At 39.4% G+C, this 10,119-nt stretch overlaps 2 protein-coding genes across 3 annotated transcripts in view; both read left to right on the top strand.

Annotated features, from left to right (window-relative positions):
* Positions 1-2,344, top strand: part of LOC107087007 (zinc finger protein with KRAB and SCAN domains 8-like) — a 10,349-nt gene extending 8,005 nt beyond the window's left edge. The window contains exons 2-4 of the mRNA XM_015378334.1: positions 558-652; positions 765-888; positions 982-2,344. Coding sequence (XP_015233820.1) covers positions 558-652; positions 765-888; positions 982-1,682 — 920 coding nt within the window. The 3' untranslated portion in view covers positions 1,683-2,344. The remainder of the gene's footprint in view (positions 1-557; positions 653-764; positions 889-981) is intronic.
* A 5,309-nt stretch (positions 2,345-7,653) lies between these two features.
* The window catches only part of LOC107087006 (zinc finger and SCAN domain-containing protein 5B-like), a 9,007-nt gene continuing 6,541 nt past the window's right edge, over positions 7,654-10,119 (top strand). For both annotated transcript variants that reach the window (XM_015378333.1, XM_015378332.1), the window contains exon 1: positions 7,654-8,150. In XM_015378333.1, the coding sequence (XP_015233819.1) occupies positions 7,806-8,150 (345 nt within the window). In that variant the 5' untranslated portion in view covers positions 7,654-7,805. The remainder of the gene's footprint in view (positions 8,151-10,119) is intronic.

Here is a 10,119-nt window from a genome sequence, read left to right as displayed (position 1 = left end):
ACATTTATTGAGCATTTATTTATTTCTGTATTTATTTTTAAATATGGCAGAGTTGGTCCTAAAGCTGTATCTTCTGCAGAAAGCCAGTCATCTGCTGGCTCTGCTCCGTCCTTTTTGTTACCCTCAATAACTTTCCATCATGGCACAATAACGCCCTGCAAATGCTGCATCCTATCACAGCATCAACCTGGGCTTCAGTAAGCTCCTGGAAGCGACTTATTATTTCACAGATGTTGTAGAAGCAGCCTGCGTGTCTGAAGGTGCTTCGTTTTTATACACTTGGTGAGGGAATGTTTTCAGCCGAATAGTTTAGCTGTCTGGATCCTCTTGGTAATGATGTTTTTTATGAGAGGATGAGGTCATAAAGGGGTCAAAGAAAAATCTCTAAGTCATATTTCTGATTGTTTTGCAAGGAAAGTTAAAAAAAAAAAAAAAAAAAACAGAAATGGGGACTTTGTGTGCTGTTGTCCATGGTGCTAGTATCATGAACCTTTTATCCTGACGCTTTTTTGGTACAGATGTTCTGACCCGGTTTGTTTGTCTGTTTTTCCATCCAGAGTTCGTCTCAGCAGCAGATCTGTCCTTTAAACAAACCAAAAACTCTGTCCTCCAAGGACTGGGACCAGCTCCTGTTTTAGAGGCGACTGCAGAGGTGAGACTGCTTGAGTGTTCTGTTCCCAGTCGGACCCGGTTTCCCGTTTTCTACAGTAATAAATGGCTCCAGCTGAAGGTTGAATGATAGGTTCTGATGTCGGCTCCTGCAGGATTCTCTGACTGCTGCTGCAGATAAGCGAATCCAACCAGATGAGGACGTCGTGGTGATCAAAGTGGACAGAGAGGAGGAGAAAGATGTCCACAGATCTGAGGAGCAGCTGCTGAAAGGCAACGGTGAGAAGGAAGGGGAGGAAAAATGAAGTTTGGTTCCTTTAAATGTTTCTGTTTTCTTGTCTGAGACTGTTTTTCCCTCTGGTCTGTGTTCAGGAACGGAGGCGCTGCCTCCAGAACCGGACCTCCATCAGGAGGGGCCGTCTGGGATAAAGATCTCTGACATCCGGTCCTGGGATCAGAGCAGTTCCTGCAGTGCCCAGGGGTCTCCGGGCCCCTCAGGGGCCGCAGAGAGCAGCTGTGCTGAGTTGGATTTTGCTTCGGAGTCGGACAGCGGCGCTCCGTCTGCAGCAGAGATGAGGAACAGCTTCCTCCTGAAACCAGGAGGGAGTCCGGCGTCTCTGCCTGGAATCCCGGACCTGAAGCGAGGCTCTACCCTGATTGGCTCCCTTCCCTGTGATGTAGAGCTGGATCCAGGCTCCTCCTGGAACAACCAGGGCCTCCCCAGCATGGTGCCCCTCCCCCACCGTTCCGTTTTGCTGGCACTCAGCGGATCCAGACTGGACCCTCTGGAGCTCAGCAGGTTCTGCAGGGACCAGCGCTTCGCCTGCAACTATTGTGGCAAATGTTTCACGTCGTCGCGGAGCCTGGAGACGCACGTGCGTGTCCACACGGGCGAGCGGCCGTACAGCTGCGCCCAGTGCGGGAAGCGCTTCACGCAGTCGGGTCACCTGAAGACGCACCAGAGCGTGCACACGGGGGAGAGGCCGTTCCCCTGCGAGCAGTGCGGGAAACGGTTCGCAGCCAAGCAGAACTTGAGGATCCATCAGCAGAAACACCACGTGGCTCCGCTTTGACTCTGACAGACAGAACCCTGAACTGAGAGAAAACAGACCGGGTTACTGTGAGAGACGGACCGGAACCTCAAAGAACTGATGCTTTTGATCTTTTATTTATTGCTTTTAAGACGTTTGAGTGGAAAAGCTCGGTCAGAGCTTCCAGACTTCTTCTAACTGCCTTTTTATTCACTTTATCTTAATCTCATAAGTAGATTGACATTCCAGTAGCATCCTTCTTATATCCTTTAAATTTGCATGTGTGGTTCTGAAATATGGGGAGAGTCAGTACCTGGAAAACCATTCAGAAATTTAAGTTTCCTTTTTTTTTGTTACTAAATCAAAACAATGAATTAAAAATAACAGAAAATGATTTCAAAATAAATCCATTTCTCCCAGTTAGTAGAGTTTCATTGATTTCTCTGACATCCAGGAGAAAGCGGACGATGAACAGGGAGGACTTTCTGTCTCCAGGTAGGATCTGTGATGAACAGCAGCTTCTCAGCATCAGCACCAAGGAACATCTCAGTTCTTGCTTCCATGCAGATCTGCTCAGATACTTCCATCCAGTCGTTGAAGTGAATCTGTCATCAGGTTTATTCTACTGATTGAATTCAAAGGCTTTTTTTCCCCATGAGTAAACAACACGTAGGTACAGAAGTTGAAATTTGCTCTAGATTTCCTCTGCTTGTCAATATACAATCAGCCCAGAGGCACAGGCTAAGATCGGGGCTTAACTGTACCTGTTTACAGTTTCACCTAATCTTGGGTTTAAAATAAAGCCCAGAATTCAGTCTGGAAAATTGGCAGCAACTCATGTGAGCAAACTAAAAGGATCCGTGGTCAGAGGGGGACACATACTGAGCCACAAGGACAACACTATGGAAAAGAAAATTTTTTCTTAAAATAAGTGCATTTGTTCTTGAATTGAGGAGGTAAAAGAGACATTTTGCCATTGGAACAAGACAATTTACACTTAAAATAAGAAAACACAATTGCACTGTCTTATTTCAAGTGAATCTAAATATGTTATCTTAAAAGTAAAAATACTAATTCCATTGACAAACTCATTTACCTTCTCAAATTAATGATAAATACACTTAATTTAAGAAATTTCTACTTATTTCTAGATCGTTTTTCCAGTGAAGATGTTGGGAGATAAGGCTCATAATTCTTAGAATGCAGCACCAACTTTTAAGCACGGTGGAGAAGGTGTTATGCTATGCATAGAGCAAATGGAAAAAAGGTGTAAAACTTCTTGGAAGGTCTTTAGCTCTACCTTAAATGAGCAGCAGGAATCTTAAGCTTTATTTTGGGAAGAATTGGTCATAAATCCCACCAGAATGGCTTAAAGAGCCGCTGAAGTTTAAAGGAAATGTTTGAATTATGGGCGACATATGAATCATGAATCTGCCTGGATTAGTGAGAAAAAAAATCTAATTCCAACTATTTCTAAAATGAATCTTTATTGTAAAATCCTTCCTCCTTAATAAAGCCTAAATAAATCATGCTTTTCAGTCCTTTCCTGGTATTTTCTGTTGCTGTGTGTAAAGTGGTTATAGTTTTCTCTATATCATTGGGTGTGTTCAAATTCGTAGGCTGTGTCCTCCGAAGGCCAGATTCGTAGGCCGATTGCGTCATAATGCGGCTCCAAGGTCTGGTCTGATTCCTGGACTCCTCGTTATGCGGCCTACAAATGCGTATCTTCTTCTTCCCCAATTTGAAGGATGGGTCCAGTGTATCCTACATACACTTGGTTTTCCCAGGATTCATTGTAAGACCAAGCACTCCAGCTGCTCCGTGCTCAGAGGAAAAGGCTACTTCGTTCGCACCAAACAGTGGTGAATATCGGAAGTTCAGTTTAATATAATACAAGTGTGTGAATAGTTCCGTCTGAAATGAATGAAAATGGCTGTTTTAATGGTTATTGAGTCAGATATGTGGCGAGTAATTTTTGATTTATCTAAAGGTTTTTATCTGTTACTGTGTAAATTAGTTTGGCTGTAATTTAAAGACAGATTCTAATATAGCTGCAGTGTGGGGACTATAAATCTGATAGGATTTTTATTTTTTAATTGCTATTTTGCACAATTTGCTTAACTAAGTATGTTTTGTTGTTGAATATGAGATTTTGAAGATATCTTTTTTATACATATATTGTTAAGATTTACTTATATCTTTCTACCCCTTTTATAGAACAGAATAGAAAATCTTGTTATTGTCCCACAATGAGGAAATTCTGTTGTTTACAGCAGCAGAAAATGTATAAGAATAACATAATATTGAGAGTTAAAAGACAAATAATAAACGGCTGTACTGTAAAGTGTTTTAACAATATAAAAATTGCACATGGAGAATAAATAACCAATTACAGCTATAAACATTTTTATGGTAATGTATATGTGAAAATAGCAGCAACATCGCAGAAGGCTAGATGTGTTTGAATTCTTCCGGTCTCCTTATTTTCGAGGTACCTAGTCCAGATAGACTGCGTCCTTGGAAGACGCAGCCATGGATTCGAACACACCCAGTGATTTCCTAACTTGGGGGGGGGGGGGGTCCTTGATCAACAGAGGCGTAAAAATTAACAAGCAAAACATCCATATTTTCTAAATAAAGACAAACTATACTTTCCCACAGCCTTTGCTAATGAATAGATGAATATATTCAAACATCTGTGCTTTCCCGATAAAAGGTATAGTGGATAAAATTCAGTTTTGGGCGAACATCTTTTCCATTTTCATTACTTACCTACTTTTATCAGTAATCATTCTGCATAAAATTGACATTTACAGGCACTAATATCTACATAAATTGATTATTTAATACGTTTTTATTAAAATAGTTATTTCACCCCATAAAGCACAAAATCTATTTCTGCTTGAATTCTGTACTTATCATTTTTAAATTTAGTATATTGATGTACATAATTAACCACAGTGTTTTTGTTGTTAATTGTTAAAATATGAAAAATTAAAATGTTTTGAATATTCCACTTGAGATTATTACTTTTGCCACCATCTGTATTGGAGGGAAATTGTCATGATCGGCAGAATTTCTAGCCCAGATGCAGAACACACACACAGAGGCAGGAGAAAAAGTCCAAAGGTTTATTGCATACAGAGCAGGATTCTTCCTGGAAGGCAGAGAGGACAAACAGGTCAGGTGCAGATTCAGGTTCCAGGGAGTCAGACAGGCAGGCTGGCTGGCTCGGGCTTGCTAACCACAACAGGGTCAAAACAATCCGGCTCAGAGTGGAGCTCTCCTCCAGCTTATGAAGGGAAAAAACCCTAATGAGCTGATGGGGAACACCTGCTACAGCTGAACACAAGCTCTCAGGAAGGATCTATGGCGCCCTCTGGTGGGCAAGCCTCTGGATCCTGACAGAAATAAATGGTAGGAGTGGCCAATGATTGGCTGGTCCCCCATCTAGCTCCACCCCTGTTGATCAAACAGTTGAGGTTATTATTTAAAATAAAAATTAAACCTACAGTGTGATTTTTGCGACATTTAATGGTCAGACTGAAGCACCATGAACAAAACCTCAGCCCCCAACAATACAGATACTGTGGTACAAAATGATAGATAATGTTATAGTTTTTTATTAGTCTGTGTAGATTTAATCAAGGCATAATTTACCACAGTCACATTTCAGCGTGAAAATGATGATCTCTACGGTTACTAGTTTGTCAGCTCTGGGCTGCCATATCACAAAGATGTCTGCCTCAATTGAGACCTGGGGCCTGTTTCAGAAAGGAGGTTAAGTGAAAACTCTNCGTACACTTGGTTTTCCCAAGACCAAGTACTCCAGCTGCTCCGTGCTCAGAGGAAAAGGCTACTTCGCACCAAACAGTGGTGAATATTGGAAGTTCAGTTTAATATAATACAAGTGTGTGAATAGTTCCGTCTGAAATGAATGAAAATAGTTGTTTTAATGGTTATTGAGTCAGATATGTGGCGGTAAATTTTGATTTATCTAAAGGTTTTTATCTGTTACTGTGTAAATGAGTTTGGCTGTAATTTAAAGACATTCTAATATATCTGCAGTGTGGGGACTATAAATCTGATAGGATTTTTTAATTGCTATTTTGCACAATTTGCTTAACTAAGTATGTTTTGTTGTTGAATATGAGATTTTGCAGATATATTTATTATACATACTTTGTTTAGATTTACTTATATATTTCTACCCCTTTTATAGAACAGAATAGAAAATCCCTTTATTGTCCCACAATGAGGAAATTCTGTTGTTTACAGCAGCAGAAAATGTATAAGAATAACATAATATTGAAGAGTTAAAAGACAAATAATAAAATGCTGTACTGTAAAGTGTTTTAACAATATAAAAACTGCACCTGGAGAATAAATAACCACTATACAGCTATGAACATTTTTACAGTAATGGATATGTGAAAATAGTAGCAACTAGACCTGTTTGAATTCTTCCGGTCTCCTTATTTTCGAGGTACCCAGTCCAGGGAGACCGCGTCCTTGGAAGACGCAGCCCATGGATTCGAACGCACCCAGTGATTTCCTAACTTGGGGGTCCTTGATCAACAGAGGCGTAAAAATTAACGAGCAAAACATCCATATTTTCTAAATAAAGACAAACTATACTTTCCCACAGCCTTTGCTAATGAATAGATGAATATTTTCAAACATCTGTGCTTTTCCAATAAAAGGTATAGTGGATAAAATTCAGTTTTGGGCGAACATCTTTTCCATTTTCATTACTTACCTACTTTTATCAGTAATCATTCTGCATAAAATTGACATTTACAGGCACTAATATATACATAAATTGATTATTTAATACGTTTTTATTAAAATAGTTATCAATGATTTCACTGTAGACTCCTAGATGACTTGCAGAGACGCATTATTTTCTCTTCACCCCATAAAGCACAAAATCTATTTCTGCTTGAATTCTGTACTTATCATTTTTAATGTTAGTATATTGATGTGCATAATTAACCACAGTGTTTTTGTTGTCAAGTAATTGTTAAAATATGAAAAATTCAAATGTTTTGAATATTCCACTTGAGATCATTACTTTTGCCACCATCTTTATTGGAGGGAAATAAATGGTAGATAATGTTATAGTTTTTTATTAGTCTGTGTAGATTTAATAAAGGCATAATTTACCACAGTCACATTTCAGCGTGAAAATGATGATCTCAATTGAGACCTGCTTCTATATAATTACTGATAACAACACAAACATAAAGATTGAGACTTTCAGTTCATAGCTGATGATAAATAATTTACTTATAGGTAATATTTTACATCTCTGTAAGTAAATCCCTGTAAAAAAACAAAACAAAAACAAACATTGTAGCATTAAACAAAACATCAAACATTTGTGTTGTGTTAAAGATATACAATCACTTAAAATGGAAAAAATATATTTTGTTTGTTGATGCTCTTTGTAATGTTATTCCACCAGTTGTGAATGTTCTTTCTTATGGTATACTTTACCAATAATTCAGGTTACGAGTCAGTTTCGGTAGCCTTTGTGGGTCAGAAGCTGAAATTTTTGGGGAACTCTGCTTGAATATTTAATGTAATTTATTTATTTGACAGGGACAGTGTATATTAAAAAACATTCCTGCAAATACACAAGAAATAGCCAAAAGACTATTTTTCACCTTTTTTCCCTGGACAGATCTTAAAGTTGTCTACCTAAAAAACAAAAAATAAAAAAACAGTAAGCATTTTATAATGAAAAATATATGAAGGAGACAATTAAAACAGCTACAACTCTTTAAAACTGATTTAAAAATACAGAATAAGTGTTCGCTGAATTAAGTTTCCTGTTCTTGGCTATCATGGTGAGTTTAATCAGGCAGATTACCATTTTATTGTTCGTGTTTTGATAGAGTTTACTTATCTTGTTCTTGTTATTTTTATCAAAATAGTTTAATTTGAAACATTCATTTTATTTTGAAATAGAAACTATCCGGAAGTGACGCGGCTTAGAAGGCAAAACATGCGTCTCTCTTTGTAGTCTTCGACATTTTATGTAGTCCAAACGTGGAGAGTGGCCTGTCCTCGTTGTCTCGGAGGGTTTCTAAGGTCGTATTGGGTTCGTGAGTTCGCTCAGGAGCTGGTTCTGTTCGGTCGCGGTTCTGTTGGAGCGTCGGGATGTCGGTTCTGAGCAGCAAAGCGCTCCAGGAGCAGCTGTCCGTCATCCTGGGAGCGCTGACCAAGGCGGCGCTGGTGGAGATCTGCGAGCTGGTGGAGGAGGGCTACTGTGCTCTGCAGCTGGAGATCAGCCGGAGTCACAAGGAGAACCAGGACCTGAAGAAGAAGCTGCACCTCATAGAGTCCATCGTGGCCAGGGGCGGAGAGAGCAAGGCGGCGGCTCCGGAGGAGGGAACCGGAGGGACAGAGGCCGCTGCCCGGGCAGAAACACCGCAGGGACAGCGGGAAAGGGACAGCGGGGAAGCCGCTTCTGGACCCGGAGGAGCCGCGGTGGAGCTGGAGGAGGTAACTGAGACCAGATCTGGGACCGCAGGAACCAGAGCTTGATTGAAATCATTTAACTGATGTAGAGAAACTGGAATTTATCAGCTTGGTTATTTTATGTGATTCCCAGGGGCGACCCAAAGGTCTATGAGGCCCTGAGCAGATTAATAGGTGGCCCAACCAGCCTGCTTTCTATATTCTATTTTTTTTTTTTTTTTTTTAGTAGGATTATTCTCTTTCATCCAGTATAAAACCCATGGAATAATAATCCAGATTGACGAGACTGCCATTATCATATTAACTCAGAAGTTTAACAGAAATAGTTATGTTATCTTTTATCCTTTATTTAAAGGGAAAAGCAAGCACCAAGGAATGATCAATGGATCATTATCTATACCTAAAAATAATACGTTAGCTTGGATTTAATGAATTTATATTTATATTTGCCCAACTATAGTAACACCTTACTCCTGGCATCTTCCGGCAGTGACATCACAGTACAGTAAGCCGAGCGCCATTCTCCCCGCTTTACAAGCAAAATCAATGGGAGCTACTAGACACATCTGCAACCAACAACAATTATTGAAGATTTCGTGAGGACTTCACCACTGATATTTGGGCTCATAATCATTCATCGGGTAAAAGCGGGAAAAAAAATCAGTTATTTCACCTTTCCGATTCATGATCCTCCACGGACAGGTTACTGCGGTCTCGGTCGTTAGATTGCCAATTTGAAGGGGGAGGGTTTACCATCAAACTTCTGGCCAGAGAAAAAAACATGTAATATGTAGCCAACATTTGGAAGAAAGAATGTTTTCAAGATGATTTGGATAATAGTGCTTTGTGACAAACACCAGATACAGCAAGACTTGATCAACAGCCGATACCACACCGTGATGTCACAAACCAGTAGGTGGCAGCAGTGTTTGACAAACATGCCTCTAGTGAAGGACTTTAAATAGTCTTAATTAAAAACACATCTTTTATTGAACAGTATGTAATAATTTAATTTTAGAGTACTAATATGACAAATGATTTTTATTTCAAACAGTATTTAAAATAATCTAGGATCATCCTGGGTATGCAGCTGTTTAACCTCTTGATCATCATTTCGCTTTAGTTAATCACACACTAATTTATCACACAGGTCAGCTTTGCTCATGTTTAATAAATAATATAAAGTCTTTAATGTTTTACGGTTCACCCAGCAATATTAGTGTTATTTTGTGATTTAATGTTTATTTTGTTTAAATATTTATAATAGATTGGTCAGTATTACCGTGGATTTCAGCTCTGACTGATGGAGATCCATTCGTCTCTCTGGGTTTTTCAGCTGATTGCTTTTTTTTTCCCGCTCACAGTGCGAGAATTTTAATCACATTTTCACCTAAGAGTAGATTGGTGCGAGTAGGAAAGGAAAAACAGAGCATGCATGCAAGTACTGATTGATTTCACCCTTTCCGTTCGCGTTTTGCTCCTAAAATAAGTCCTTGATTTTAGAAAGATGTCCACTAGTTTTTTTTATAAAAGAAAATAAGAAAGGGGAGAAATTTCCTTAAAACCAAATGGTAAATATTTTAGGTTAGGAGATGTCACAGTTGCCATAAAGATTTCCTTTTGTCGCTGTCATTTAACAACTTTTCAGACATCTCTAGCACTTTTATTTTAAAAATGTGCCAAATCAAGTGACTTTTTTTCTGTTAATGGAGACTTTGGAGATAACACATAAAAGCACTGAACTCTGTCCTCCTGAGCGAGGAGCGAGTGGATCTGTAACCCTGCCCCCCTCTCTTTCTCTGTCACTGCCAGCTGTGTTCAGGCTGCCTGCAGCTGCAGCAGAGGGAGAGAAGCTAAGCTAAGCTGCTGCACTAATTTAAAGCACTTACTCCATCACTAGCTGGTGCTTTTTTATATTTCTCTCCCTTTCTGCTCTATGGAGGACCAACTCTGCCATATTTAAAAATAAATACAGAAATAAATAAATGCTCAA

Source organism: Cyprinodon variegatus, unplaced genomic scaffold (genome assembly GCF_000732505.1).
Source record: "Cyprinodon variegatus isolate N-32 unplaced genomic scaffold, C_variegatus-1.0 Scaffold170, whole genome shotgun sequence".
NCBI lineage: Eukaryota > Metazoa > Chordata > Actinopteri > Cyprinodontiformes > Cyprinodontidae > Cyprinodon > Cyprinodon variegatus.
This window is presented reverse-complemented; position numbering and strand designations above follow the sequence as displayed.